This window comes from Carettochelys insculpta, chromosome 8, assembly GCF_033958435.1.
Source record: "Carettochelys insculpta isolate YL-2023 chromosome 8, ASM3395843v1, whole genome shotgun sequence".
Lineage (NCBI taxonomy): Eukaryota > Metazoa > Chordata > Testudines > Carettochelyidae > Carettochelys > Carettochelys insculpta.
This window is the reverse complement of record NC_134144.1, coordinates 5,659,566-5,674,751: the sequence shown is the minus strand read 5'-3', so window position 1 is coordinate 5,674,751 and position 15,186 is coordinate 5,659,566. Positions and strand designations below refer to the sequence as shown.

Here is a 15,186-nt window from a genome sequence, read left to right as displayed (position 1 = left end):
CACTTGTGCAATGCAAAGCAGGGGACACACAGTAACTGTGAAGGACATTTTGGTGTATTTTAAGGCTCCTCTATGCTGACAGAACCAGGTCCAGGGGCCTTAGCATAAGGAGAAGCGGGGTCCTTACTTTTACTAAGGTTTCCGCCAGTACCCCAGCCAGACAAGATTTTGAAAAATGGAAAGAAAAGATGACTAGATAAAGGACAAGAAAAGCCATAGAACTATGCTGTTTGCTTGGGACAGCCTCTCTGCAGACCCACTGGCTTCTGTAGCCAGCCCCACTGAAGTCATGGCTCCAGTGTTGGTTTTGCCAGATGCTTCATAGATGGGGACACGCAGGAGCAGGCCTGAAACTAGCTGGCTTCCCCTAGTGCACTGGGCTTGTCTGTGCTGAGCTCTGCACAGGAGATGGAGCTACCCATGATGAGCCCACTGTCCTGATCATACCACCTGGGAAAGGCAGTATCTGCCTCACAGTGGCTGCTTCCCCTTTGTGCTGTGTTCAGTAACCTGTGACCCATGTAAGCAGCCCAGGGGACTAAGCGGGCACCTTTATGTCCCCATCTTCCTGTGTGCAAACCCATAGCCAGGGCTAGAGTTAAACCTAAGGACGCTGCAATAAAAGCCCTGTGGCTGACTTGTGTCAGCTAACTAGGCTGGGGCTGCTTCAGTGTACATCTGGGGAGTACGCTCTGGGACCTCTTGAAGCAGAAGGGTCCCAAAGCCCCCTCTGGCTCAGGCTGGATCATCTATACCGACACTTTATAACCCCACTGGCCCAAGTCATCCGACCCTGCCAGCCATGCGCGTTTCATTGCAGTGCAGACATACACAAAGAACAGTAGAATATTAGAGTTGAAAGACACCTCGGGCATCTGCCTAGTCAATCCCCCTGCTCAAAGCAGGATGAACCCCAAATAAATCTTTCCAGCCAGGGCTTGGTCAAGCCTGGTCTTAAAAACCTCTAATGATGGAGATTCCATCCAGGTAGCCTAGGTAGTGCTTCACCATCCTTCTTATGAAGTAGTTTTTCCTAATCACCAATCTAGGCCTTCCCCCCACTGAAACTTCAGCCCATTGCTTCTCCTGTCCTCTGCCACCACTGAGAAAAACCTGGCTCCATCCTTTTCAGGTAGTTGAAGGCTGCTATCAAAACCCCCAAATGCCTCTTCTCTTCTGCATTCTAAATAAGCCCACTTTCCTTAGCGTCTTCTCAAGAGTCATATGCCTCAGCCCCCTATTCTTTTTTTTTTTTTTGCCTTCCGCTGGATTCTTTCCGATTTGTTTTTTCTCTATTTTGTTTTAATCGATTTTTAATCTTTCAAAGACATCAGCTGGAATTGTGCCATTGCTAGTAATGAAACCCAGGGTGTGCCCAGCCTTTTGGCCAAAATCACATTCCCATCTCTAAAAACACTTTAGCTTTCTTCATTCTGTACTGACTGTTAAAGAAAAGTACAGAATCCCAACTGAACAAAACTTGCACCACCACGAGCTGCAGATCTACAACTGGCTTGGTCGGATCAGAATAGCTCTTTGGACCACATCTGCAGCTGCTGTTCATCAGCACAGTTTCTTTATAGAGCTGATTGGGTACTTGACTGACTGTTCCACAGGAAATTCCAACATTGTGCCATTTGTTTTAGTTCCAAATAGGAAGAAAATTCAAAAATTTGAAAAGCTCTGCAGAATGGAAATTAGAAAAACATGATTCAGAACCATCAAAATGGTTCATTTTGATAGAATACAAAGACTTTGATCATACTGAAACATTATACGTTCCTGCAGCTTATACATAAAACATTAGAATTAATATTTGAATAGGATGTAAAAATTTAATCAAAATAGCTTGAAAAAACAAAGTCTAAAAGGAAACTTTTCTACCTTACCAAAAATGAAATGTTTTGACATTCTTCACAGAGGAATATCAAAATGATTCATTTTGACATTTTTTCTACCTAAAATGTTGTCAAAATCAATAGGATCCCATGAAATGTTTCAGCTGTGATAAAAGTGCATTTTCTGGCGAAAATCTGTTCCACTGAAAATTTTCAACCCATTCTGCTTGATGGAAGGTACTAAAGCTACAATGATTTGCACCACATTAGGCTTTGGCCTACTGATTTCATTGATGCTTCCCATGGGCACTGGGCTACTCTTGGAGGACTGGGGCCTAGAGGAATACAACCATGGCCTGTGATATGCAAACATGCTTAACTACACTCTTGTGAGTATGTTCATTGATGTCAATAAGACTACTCATTTAAAGGAAGGTAAGCAGCTCTTGCAGGAGCAAATCCAACATTACCACCACCATGCAAAAGAAAGAAATTTTACATTGCTTGCATTTTCTGCTTTAAGCTTTCAGGGCTTGTTGCTTTACTTACTAATTTTTGTACAGGAAAACACAGCTCAGGAGTATGAGATAATTGTAAATGTGAATGACACACAGGGCCACGTGCTCAGTTGGTTGTAAAGCTACAGGGAGAAGCTGCTTTATACCAGCTGAGGATCTGGCATGAAGTCTATTGACCAATACTCTTCTCTACCTTTCCCCTATTCTCTTTGATTGGCCACTGGCCAACCCTGGTTAAAATGTAATCTTGGTATGAGAATACATAACTCCCATTTGGATTTCACACCAATTTATACCAGGAATGAATCTGCTCTGCTGACTCATTCATTGGCTTCCTACTTATTTAATTACTTTCCTCTACATCTGGTCTACGTTCCGACTTTCTGGTTCTTAGTGCTTCATTTTTCCTTTCTGCATTCTCTGCATCCATCTTCTACCTTGCAGCACCAGCCAAAGTTTATATTCTGCCCTACAAGATGAGTAGGGTGTGAACGGTTACCTCTCAGGCCTTAAAAATGTTTGTTCCTTGCCATTTAAGAATATTTTTCCTCCCTCCCTTCCTCGTAGAACTACCACTCTCTTGGAGTGAGAAATTTCTCACACTCTCAAATTTCCCCTGCCATCATATAAACCTCCCATGTTCCAAACACGAGCAAAGGCGGGAAAAGTGCCCAAAAATGTTACTTGAGTGAAAGTACAGCTACTTAGGAGAAACATGTCATTACGCGGAAGTCAAAGTAGCCTCCTGGAAAACTACTTGGGTAAAAGCGTGAGCATGTCATACCTGGATTGTACTCAGGTATCCAGAAGTATCCAAGAGTTTCCATGGATTGGCCACTTCTTACTTCTGGATACTTACGTACAATTAAGATGTGACGCTTTTATACTCAAGTAGTTTTCCAGAAGAACACCTCAACTTCTACTTAATCCACGCCCCACCCCGTAGCTTTACTTTTACTCAGGTAACTTTTTGGGTACTTTTTCCACCTCTGTACATAAGATATACAGACTTCATACAACACTCAACCTGCCAAGTAGTGCATTAAACATATTTGTAGATAAATTTGTTCACTACAAAAGCACTGTATTTAATCTGAAAGGTGTTTTGTCATTTGGAACTCATTTGATGTGTATTGTCATTTGTGTGTACTAAAATTCTACAGCGTGCCAATGGCACAGAGTGGAGTACAAAAAGAAACGTTAAGATCAGAGAAGCGAGAGAGAAATATTTGAATGAAATTTATGAATCTAGTACAAGAAGAGCACTATACAGGCAGAACGAAGAAAAAGGGGGAGTTTTACAGACTAACAATAATAATTACCTCATCTGCAAATGGGGCGTAACTTGCCTATGTATCCCACAGGATGCTGGGGGGGACAACTATAGAATATTACCTGGCAGAAGACGTACTACATATTATATTACTGCTGATATTTATTATTATATTGTTGGAGAGCACTATAAAAGCTAGTTATTACAGCATAATCATTTGTCAGGTATACTAATAAATATTAATGACACCTAGCTCTTATTTAGACTTAGCTACTGCTGTGGGCAGCTTTCTCTCTTCACTGCCTCCTATGCCCAAGATGACAGAAGTCAAGAACAGGGTCTCGCTGGCAGTTGGGACTTAGGGAAAACCCTTCATGGGCAGGGAGAAAAGCGTTCTGCATGGAGGGCCTTCCTCTGAGAAATGCCTTCCAGGCAGCAGTGAAGAACACATCTGTCACATTAACAGCACTCAGTGCATGGAGCTGCTCTGAACACAGAATTCTGCTATGTAAAGCAAGCTGTGAATCAGTGCCGTGACGTTTCCTTTGCAAACAGTCCAGCCCGATTCCTCAGCATGTGCATGTCATTAGAAGAGCAGAGATGATGGTCTAACGGCAGGGCAATGCTACTTCTCCTAATTCCTGTCCTTGGCATTATAGTGATGGCTGAACAATAACTGGTCAACCCCTGCAAGTCTAGCAAACAATTGTCTGAATCTGGTGGTTCTTTTCAATGCAATGCAATGAATGGAAGACAGGAATCAGCATACTGTGGAGACAGCATCTACAGAAGCCAGGTCTACACTCGACCTTAAAGTTGATCGTAGATAAGCAGATAAGCAGTCCCAGCTACAGTAATTGCATAGCTGGAATTGATGTATCTATGATCAACTTATCTGGCAGTCTTCACTGAAGGAGGTGGACGGGAGAAACTCACGACGTTGAGGAGTACAGGGGTTGACTGTCCACCCTGATCGTTCAACTTGTGCATTGCTGCTAGGAGAGTGAAATCAAACCTCAGAAGATCGACCCTGAGCTGGTCGATCTTCTGAACACTGCAGCGGTACCCCGAGAAAAGAAAGATGCTGGGAGCAACAGAAAGGAAAACAAAGAGGCAGAATAAGAAGGCAGAAGAGAGGGACAGGAAGATGTGGCGGGGTGGGGCAAATGCCGGTCAGGCCTAGGAATTTAATTTATGTTTCTCAGCAGACTGAGTGGGTTAAGCCCTGAGGGATAGATTGTATCTTGCACACATTCCCATGACTTGTAAAACTGCTTGGGTTGCCTTTGTAGTGCAGAGGGCTGGTTATTTTCCACAGTCACTTCAGCCACTATTTAACAGTTCCACTTTGGGAGTGAGCATTTTATTAGGTACAGCAAGTAATGTACTGGACACATTTCAGCTTGTCCGTGACCAGCATATTATTATTATTTGTATCGTGGTTCCAGCTAGACGCATCCGTCTATGCTAGGTGCTGTACAGAAGTACCATTAAACACACCCTCCCTGCCCCCAAGACCTCACCATCTACGTATTTATGATCAAATATTAGTCACTGAATTAGTCCAGATCTGTTAATTGCCTGCGAGCCCCTCCTATGGGGCATTCGGTAGTCACATGTGAGCTGTGCTGCTTTTATGGTCCTTGCTTAGATTAAATTAGGTCTTAGACCAGAGGTGGGCAACCTGTGTTCCATGGACCACACGCAGCCCATCGGAGTTCCACGCGGGCCTCCGGGCAGCTCCTCTCTCCCCATGTGCCTCTCATGCACCAGAGCACTGGAATGCTGCATTTCCTACACCCTTCACCACCAGCACTTTCAGAGGAGACACGAATCGTGATTTGTTTTCCATCCCCGCTTGTCCCCCCTGCCCCATTTCCAGAGATGGAATGCCACGAACCAGCTGTTTGCTACATTCCAGCTTGGGGGGGAGTATAGGGGGAGGAGCAGGGACAGAGCACAAATTAGGTGATTTACTCGCTTCGAAAGTGCTGGGAACGGGAGGAGCAGGTAAGCGCAGGGCTCCAGTGCCCAGGGCATGAGCGGCGTCTGGGGAAGAAGGGCAGACAGGAAGCTGCGGGGTCACAACTGGAACCCCAGTGGGCTGCAGGCTGCTGGAGCCAAATGTGGTGAAGGAGAACCACCCGTGTGGCCCCCTCCCACTACGCGTGGCTGCCCATCCCTGTCTTGGACTGAAGTTTGCAGGGCGAATCTTTACGCATAGAGATGTCGGTGTCAGAGGAACTTGTTCCATCTCTCCGCAGACTAGATATAACACGCTGCCCAGGGCTACGTGAATGTCAACAATACCTTGAGCAGGCTTAGTGTTTGCACCCTTAAGAATATGTGCTAGAGAAGCTCGGGAGATAGCCCTGCTAGCTGCCTCCGATCCATTTATCCCCAGTCCCACTCCCGCCATGTACTCTACATCAACACTTCAAAGGGTGTCCTATGGCTGTTTCTGCGGTGCCTGGCCTGGGGGAGCCTTGAGTTGGCCAGGTGCAAGGCTTTTCAGGCCCTTTCCATTGCTACAGCCCTTTCCCATGCTCTAAAAGGGACAAAAGAAGGATGAAGATTCTAGCCCACATTTCTAAGTGTTCCTCAGCAACTACCAGAGCTAAAAACTTGTTTCCACAAAAGAGGAGACAGACGAGCATGTAATCACTTGGCTCCTGGGGGGCGGTGGGGGGGGGCTTTCCTCCACAAAAGCCAGTGTTGCTCCTTTCACTGGTTATGTGCAAACAAACGGAACGTGTTTCAGGCCAGAGCTTCAGCTGGTGTAAAGAGACACATCCCTTTCACCCATTTACACCAGCTAAGGACACGGGCTCAGATCCATCAAAGCGTTTAGACTCCTAACTTCGGAATTCAGTGTACACCCACTTTCCAACTCTACAGATAATGTGAAAGAGGCGCCAATAAAAATAACCTCAGAGGAACACGGACTTTTTGTATGCAGGTTTCTGTACCGTTGGGAATTTCAGCGGAAAGCTAGAGAGAATTGTACACGTAGAGGAACCAAGTACTGAAAGGTAATACATCCGTCATGGCAGAGGCAACTAAAGTCCAAAGATACAGAAATGTTCCCATTACTTACAGTTGGGTTGTGGTTCTGGAGGGTATCTGATTCGGACAATAGCCAGGATGATAAAAATCACCAAAGGCCAGGAAATTAAGGTGAGCGACCAAAGCTATAAAACAGTAATAAAGGGATGTTTGTTAAACAGGTGAGAAATAGAACTGGGTCAGAAAATGCAAGTACAGGCTGAACCTCTCTGGTCTGGTGACATCCATTATCCAGCAAGATTTTAGTTAGCCAAATATCCAGTCATTGTGGGTTTGGCCAAGTTTCACGTGGTCCCATAAAGTTGGTTTATAGCCACCAGTCCTGGCTGTCCGGTGATGTCTAGACAACACCCTAACCTCAAAATAAGCTATGTAATTTGCACTAAGTAAGTTGCATAAATTATTTTGAGTAGATTTTGAAATAGGCTATTTTGGCATGGGGCATTGTCTAAACAATGCCATGTGCCGAAATAAAGCCCTATTTCAAGGCATCCCTGTACTTCTCCTGCGACGAGGTGGAATAGAGCACCCATTATCTTGAAAACTGTTGCGAGACAATGGGCGCTTTGCATAGACGTGGACAGCTATTTCAGGTGCAGCCGTATCCTGAAATAGCACCTGCTGTGCAGACATAGCCTCAGTGTTCTGGGCTGGTATTTAGCTCTAATTTACCCCTAAATGTCTTCTAAGAGCCCGCTAAGCGGTGGAAGTGTTGGTAATGCTGCCAGAGAATGCTGACCCCTGTGGTTTGGCAGATGCTCTGGACTGGCAGGAGTCAGGCACCGAGGAAGCCAGAGCGCAAGGGTTCAACCTGTACTACTGTATATGGATCATAATCAACATGCAGTCATCAGCAGTTGGCTTGTTTTGAGCGTGCATGATCATGCACTAGTGGAAAGGTTGGGAACCACTGGGCTAGACAACAGCAATGGCAGCATCTTGGGGAGTGTAAAAGTTCCCCAGAGGGTGGTTATTATGCCAGAAGCCAAAGCCTGAGAGGGTTGTTTTACTGTTGGTTTCACTCAGTGCTGACCCCTTTGAACATTTTTTCAACAATATTCACTTTTAAAAAACGGTATTACCCAAGGAGACCAGGGCCCCTCTTTTCCCGACAGCCTCTGGGCCAGCAACCTTCCCCCTTTGCCAGTGGTTTGGGCCTGCAGCTGGCGTCTGGGGTACTCCTGCTGAAACTCCCTCGCTTGCTGTCTCTACACCTGTTTGTACTCTGTTGGTCACGAGCTCTCGGCCACTGCATGGGACAGAGAACCACACTTCCACGGGTACTTCCATGACGGCAGCATTCAGCGCCATATCAGCTTTTCCGGACAATGGATTTACATACCTTCCAACCACTGTCCTGCCTTCAACACCCACGTACCATTGAACACAGTACCTGTATCATTCTTCTGCGTTCCCCACTCTCTCCTTCTCCCTGGATAAAATCTCCGATGCACATCATTTAATGAAGAAGACTTTGCACGCACATGCACGAGTATTACTTGTGTAAACACTCCAGTAATATAATTGCAGGCTGGGGTGCTGGCCTTGCACAAAGATGGAGGGTTGTCAAATATACACTACAGCTTACAAGGAGCTGTGGGACCACCAGGTGCACCCTGGGAGGAAATTAATTCTAAGGGTACATCTCCACAACCCACTTGGTTGACCGGGTCAGGGTCGAACTTCTGGGGTTTGACTTCGCTTCCTTAGCGGGGAAGCGCAAAATCAAACTATCGGGGTCAACAGTTGTCTCCTGTACTCCTCAATCTTGCCGGGGGTAAGGGAAGTCCATGGGAAAGTTTCTCCTGTCAACCTGCCTCAGGGAGGATGGACAGATAAGTCGGACCTAGATACGTTGACAGCGCTGTCTCTTGACAGAATTAGATTCACCTGCAGACATGAGCACTGATTGTGTCTCTGATGGCTCCCAGGCACTCCGAGTGATCTGGAATCCAGCAGCCACCTGGGGCCAGACTCACCTCTGATATAGAGCCCTTGACTGAGTTCATGATGCTATTATTAAGGTTTGTGCTGTGTGACAGAATTAATATAACCCTTTTAGTTGGTGCCTTAATTCACTATGCAAAGGGCACATGAATTGCCCGGGCTCTCGATTATCCAAGCATCCTGACAGCTGGCCCTTACTCATCCGTCTGTTTCCCCACTGCACCCCCTTATATAAATTGTGCAGATGGTGGGAGATAACAGGCAGCGTGGAAGCACAAGGTTTCAGTACCATGGCCCCGACCACAACCGAACCACCTGTATCCATCCCCCTCTTGGTGTGGTAGGTAGACCTTGCTGGCCATAGGGAAGAATCATAGAACACTAGAACCGGAAGGGACCTCAAGAGATCATCAAGTCCAGTTTCCTGCCCTTATGGCAGGACCAAGCACCAGCTGTATCCTCCCTGTTATCTAACTTGCTCTTAAGTATCTCCAGTGATGGAGATTCCACAGCCTCCCTAGGCAATTTATTCCGGTGATTAACCACCCTGACAGTTAGGAAGTTTTTCCTAATGTCCAAGCCAAACCTTCTTTGCTGCGATTTAAGCCCATTGCTTCCTGTCCTGCTTTCACAGGCTAAGGAGAATGATTTTTCACTTTCCTCCTTGTAACTCCCTTTTAGGTACTTGAAAGCTGCTTCTGCTGTCTCTTTTCCAAATTAAACAATCAAGACTGCAAAGGGAAACTGCTAGAGATTCACATTCCCTTGTGCCTATACTGGGGGCTATAGGGGCCTAGAGCAGAGATCTGCAACCTACAGCTCCGGAGCTGCATGCGGTTCTTTAAGGACTTCTTTGTGGCTCCCAAAGCTATAATTGCAAAGGAAAAAATAAAAGCCCTCCTGTTTGTTTGTTTTTTTTGGATAAATGGTGAACTTCCTGCAGTAAACATGTATCACCTTAAAAATCATTGTGTGTGCACTGTTCTTAAAATAGAGGGCTACAAAAAGTATGCTTTGATGTTATTTATTAAGGACCATCTCATATTCACATGGACTGCAGCTTGTGAATTACTGAGCTTTTTACCGAATTTAAAAATACGTCTTTTCTTGCTGTTGTGGTTGCCAACCCCTGCCTAGAGTCACAGCTTCAGCTGACTTCCCGGAAGCTATAACAACGGACATCTGCTCAAAAGCTGCCCCTTTTTACCTACATAAATGTAGCTTCTATCGGGAACTATACCTGAAAAAAAAAATCACAATGCAAGGAAAAGTAGAGACAGATAGCAGAAGCCTATCTTACCAAAAAGAGTTGGCACAATAAGAGATATTACATAATCCAGCTTGTCTCTCTACAAGTCCTGAGTAGTGAGGAGAAAGCCTTTAAGTCATCTTCTGGGAGAAAAGCCAAAGTTGTATATTGCACACAAACCAGGGCAAGAAAGGGCAAGCCGCTTGATAATGCTGATTGTGGTAAGAAGTGGCTTCCAGTGTAAAGAAAGAATAAAAGGGGTGGGATTACATAAATCAGCCTGCCTAGTCAAAATAAAATACAGAGAGGAAACATAAAGCAGCAGATGCTAAACGCACTAACTAGACTCGTATTCGGGCCTGCCTCTTCTCTTACTTCCATTGGGGAAGGCAATGGAGTTACAGCAATATAAAGTCAGATATCCAAATCTTTTTTTTTTTTTAAAGGAAGAAGTGTCACATTTTTTGAAAAATCCTGCATTACTGTCCAAAAAAAAGGAATAATATCCAGGGAGTAGGGGCAGGAAGGAGTCTGGGAAAGAAATAAAAAATCATCAACATTTGTCCTGATTTTTATTTTAAAACTCCATCAACACTTCAGAACTTTCAAGCTGCTCAAGGTACAACTGAGGAGATTTAAGTCAAACTGGGCAGCATAGGGTTTTAAATAAGAGCAGGAATTAGTAGATAACTATCCTAGCAATGCAAGAACTGCTACAGGAATCCCTTCATTTCACATGCAGAGTGAATAGGAGGGATCACTCCTTGCTAATCGACGTACGGTTCTACGACATCACGGAACTCACCTCCAAAGAGGGCCATTCACTCATGCTAGGTGGCTGAGCTGCAGGGGCCCGATCCTGAGACATACTGAAACCTTGCCACTCCCACTGATGTCACTGAGAGTTACAGGTGCCCAGCTTGTCTCAGAATCAGGCCCTGGCACAGAATCAGACCTTCAAGAAAGTTGACAGTGGCTGAGGATGACCTGGAGAGGCAGGAGATTTCAGAGAGTGGTGGAGATAAAGACGCAGTGACCTTTGCCCAAGGGTAACATAGGGCAAATGGAATTTACCCACTTCTCATTTGGGGAATATGGAGTTTAGTTTAGGTTAATTTCCCCCTATGTTTTACTACTGCATCAGGCCTGTCTACCACCCTCGCATCTGACTGGTCTTCCTACCACCTCCAGCACTTTCTCCTTCTGCCTGAGAATCTTCTTCCATCCCACACATTTCATAATTAAGCATGCCTGACTGGTAACACAGACCTTTGGGCTTGGGATGCAGACACAACAGCTAGAGTTTAATTACTCTGTAATTACAGCAGAGTCACTAATATTCTGCTGCATAATGGAAATGAGGATTCATACGAAGGGGGTTTCGCCTCACCCAGACACACAGTAATACAAAGCAGTGTTTGCATTCATGGGGGTACCTCCTGGACCCTGCTGAATTTATCCCCTCCTTGGAACACTCCTTGGGATAACTATTCTTCAGAAACAATAACCTCACTGAGGAGCAGTGTGTTTGCCTTGGGAATCCACTGGGCCATACCATGTGGCCTTTCCTCCATCCATCTGCCCCATCAGGCTCTGGACTGGTGGGCCCAGGCGTCTGTGGGGCTGTGCCTGAGTGCTGGGGTCTGCCTGCCTGGAGCTAGGTGCACGATCAGGTCCTTAGTGCAGACAATGAACATACCAGCTGCAGCCATGACCCTCCATCAGGTCCTGACTGACAGTGTCAGACCCCTGTAGAACCCCACAAGCTTCTGAGGCACCCCCGCAGGGTGCCCCCGAGTCCATTATGCTGGATCCCCATGCGGGATCAGGACCTCCTCCTCCTCAAGACCCCTTCCCTCCGTTCCATAGCTTCACTCCTTCCCCTCGCCCCTCCAGCAGCTGAGGATTTTGTGGGGTCCCCGCCCTTTCGGCTTCTCTTTCATACTCACCGGCTGCCTCTTGATGCTCAGCCAGTTTTTCCACAGCAGGATCCGCAAGTGCTGGCAGAGAGAAGCCATCCTTGGAAGAGCCCAAGCCAGAGCAGGTCAGCTGTGTCCTTTCTCTCCTCCGCCTCAGACAGCAAACATTTATTCTCTGCCCCAACCAGACTTACAGCATCCAGCACGGACTCCCCTTCTTCCTCCCCACAGCATAGCTCTGGAGCAGCAACCTCAGCCTCTCGCACTTGCCCTACTCCCCGTAACTCTAGCTTCCTTCTCCACTGCAATACCTCCTAGCTAATTCAACAGGTTAGTCTTCTCATGGTGAGGAGACAGACGTAGCAGGAGCCTGCAGTGGCTTGTGTTAATTATAATATCCAGGCGCTCTTAACCAAGTGATAAAATAAGTGGCTTTCCAAGATGCTTCTGCTGGAGTTGCTACACACCTTGATGAAACTGCCGATGTGCCCACACAGAGCACGGGACGAAGAGGTGTCATAAAACACATGTAAGTAGGCTGCTTGCCAGGCCTGTATGACCAGTCATATTTCTCTGCCAAATCAGCTGTGTATACTGGGAAGGTCTCTCTTAAATTTAAACTTAAGGGAAATTAAGGTAACAATGTTATGGATGGACAAAACAACAAAAACAAAAACAAAAACAAAAACAGACAAACAAACAAACACTATTGCATTTAAAGATCAACCACCCTGGACTGATCAAACGGCCCACATTTCTAACTTCCTTCCTGTAGGCTCAGTCATGCAATCTTCACCCAGGCAAAACTCTCATTGGACTTCATATGACAGATGGAATTTAATAGGAATTTTGCTGCAGGTTAATCCAGAGGTGTAGGGTTCTGAGGTTAATTCAGATCACTGGCATTATTTACATGTCATTTTTGGTTGTGAGTTTTCATGGTAGTAGCTAGCTAACTAGGGAAAATAGACAGCAATATAGATGGAAAAGTAAAAGTAGATAGCACAGTGGGCTACATCACTGCATATAACACACCTAGAATGTATGAACAATGGGGCTATTGATTAATTGCAGTTAACTCATGAGATTAGCTCAAAACTTAATTATTCTTTAAAAATTGCAAGTAACCAAACTGTTAAACAATAGAACACCAGTTTTTGTTTATTTTTGATTTTAATTTAATTTAAACGTGGATTTTTTCTATATTAGCAAATATATTGATTACATTTGCAACACTGAATACATACTAACATATGGCCATTTATATAACTGAGATCTCTGTCAAGGTGTAACATAATGTTGAATTTTAAAGTGAATTCAATTCAGACGTCTCCCTCTGCAACCTTGTGGTAAGACCTATTTGTAGAAGAATCGGTTAGATTAGAAGTATGAGAGAGCCTCTCTCTTTTGGTGGTGAAGGAAGACAGAAGATTTCAAGCTGCGAAGAGTTCAAAAGCTTGTTTCTTTCACCGGTTCAATGAAACATATTACCTGACCAATCTTGTCTCTCTCATCATGGGAAAAACATGGCTAAGTGAATACAGCAAGCACATTAAAGTATGATATCTATCTTCCAGACAGTCATTAAACAGCCGCACAGCCCCAAAGTGATACTGCATCACAGACCCTGAGTGTGTCTCAATTAAGCTTCCAAGCAGTTAAGAAGATTCATAGTTTCAAGGGTCAGAAGAGACCGTGGTGGTGATCTAGTGCGATGTCCTGTACGGTGCAGACCTGGGAATTCCCACCCAAATAAATCCAAGAGCAGATCTTTTAGAAAAACATCCAATCTTGATTTAAAAATAGTCAGTGATGAAGAACCCACCATGACCCTTGTTACGTTGTTGCAAAGGTACAGCTGACTGTCTCTGTTGCTCCCCAGGGGAACAAGAGCACTAGAAAAGGATTGGTAGACAGGTAGATTAGACTTGATTTGGTTCCAGGAGTGGCCAGTTTCCTTGCCAGGAGAGCAATGATTTGACACTGGACGCTTAATCCTACGTCACTTGATGATGACGTTGGCAATCACATTTTGCCAAGTATGGTCATCTCCCATGGGCGTTGTGGATCCTCGGGTACCTGGTAAGGCCTACCCTTCAACCACAAGTTCTATTACAGCGAGGAGAGATGTTTTCAGGCATGGAAGGAGGTTGTTGACTATGACTGAAAAGCAGTCTCTCCCTCCTTCTGCATCCCTTGTCCTCCTCAGCTTCTGGCACCTTCAGAAAGGCCTTATAATGCTTCCATTGTCCTCCTATGTTACAGTACCCCTCCGTGCCACCAAGGTGGGAAGATGGCAGGGCCGAGGACATCTGACCCTCAGTGGCGCTACTTCCTCCCCAGTAGCCTGGAGCTCTAGCCAGCGTTGCTGCTACTTTGGCCAGGCATGGTATTCATCTTTCAGATGAGAGAACAAGACCTGTTTTGTGAGGCAATGATTTGGTCTGGCATCACCTTACAAAATTGTACCTTATAGTACACTAGGCCAGAAATCCAAAAAGCAGCTCTGCATCCACTTCCAGCTAGATGGTTTATGCCTCTAGCAGTTGGCGTAACATCTTAAATCCCAATACATTCAATTCCAGTCTGCTGGTCTTGGGGCCAATGAAGACTAACCTCCAGGAGGTGGCTAACGTGGATCTACCTCTCCCCAAAAGGAAGCCAATATACAGCTCAAGGGTTCAGCCAAGTCTTTTCTTCTGAGAGAACAAGTGCTACAGACTCTGACCAGATCAAGCAAGACAATGCAATAACAATTGTCTAAATTCCTGCTTTAGCTGCCTTTAAGCATGGAGTGCTCTCCCAGGTCAGGAGAGCACAGAAAATCTCCGAGGGGCAGCCTGGTTAGTCGGTAACTTCAAAAACAACAAGCACAAGGTCCTGTGGCAGCTGTTAGAGAAGCTCTGATGAAGTGGGCTTTACCCACAAAAGCTTATGAGCTAATACATGTGTCAGTCTCTCAGGAGTCAAAGGCCTGCTTGTTGTTTTAGTAGAGCACAGTTTACCGATGTTTTGTGGTGAGTAAGTGGTAATAAGAACATCTGTAATTCACACTCAACGAGAAGCCTTCTAATATAGCTGACTGCTCCCCTTGGAAAAACAGGTATTTTTAACATTTCGGCTACGTCTACACATGCACCCAACTTCGAAATAGCTTATTTCGATGTTGCGACATCGAAATAGGCTATTTCGATGAATAACGTCTACACGTCCTCCAGGGCTGGCAACGTCGATGTTCAACTTCGACGTTGCTCAGCCCAACATCGAAATAGGCACAGCGAGGGAACGTCTACACGCCAAAGTAGCACACATCGAAATAAGGGAGCCAGGCACAGCTGCAGACAGGGTCACGGGGCGGACTCAACAGCAAGTCGCT

At 45.5% G+C, this 15,186-nt stretch overlaps 1 protein-coding gene across 1 annotated transcript in view; it reads right to left on the bottom strand.

The window, feature by feature from the left end:
• Window positions 1-11,909, bottom strand: part of ABCA12 (ATP binding cassette subfamily A member 12) — a 125,076-nt gene extending 113,167 nt beyond the window's left edge. Inside the window, exons 1-2 of the mRNA XM_075000868.1 lie at window positions 11,841-11,909; window positions 6,727-6,820 (exon numbers count right to left, since the gene is read on the bottom strand). Coding sequence (XP_074856969.1) covers window positions 6,727-6,820; window positions 11,841-11,909 — 163 coding nt within the window. The remainder of the gene's footprint in view (window positions 1-6,726; window positions 6,821-11,840) is intronic.
• Between the last annotated feature and the right edge of the window lie 3,277 nt (window positions 11,910-15,186).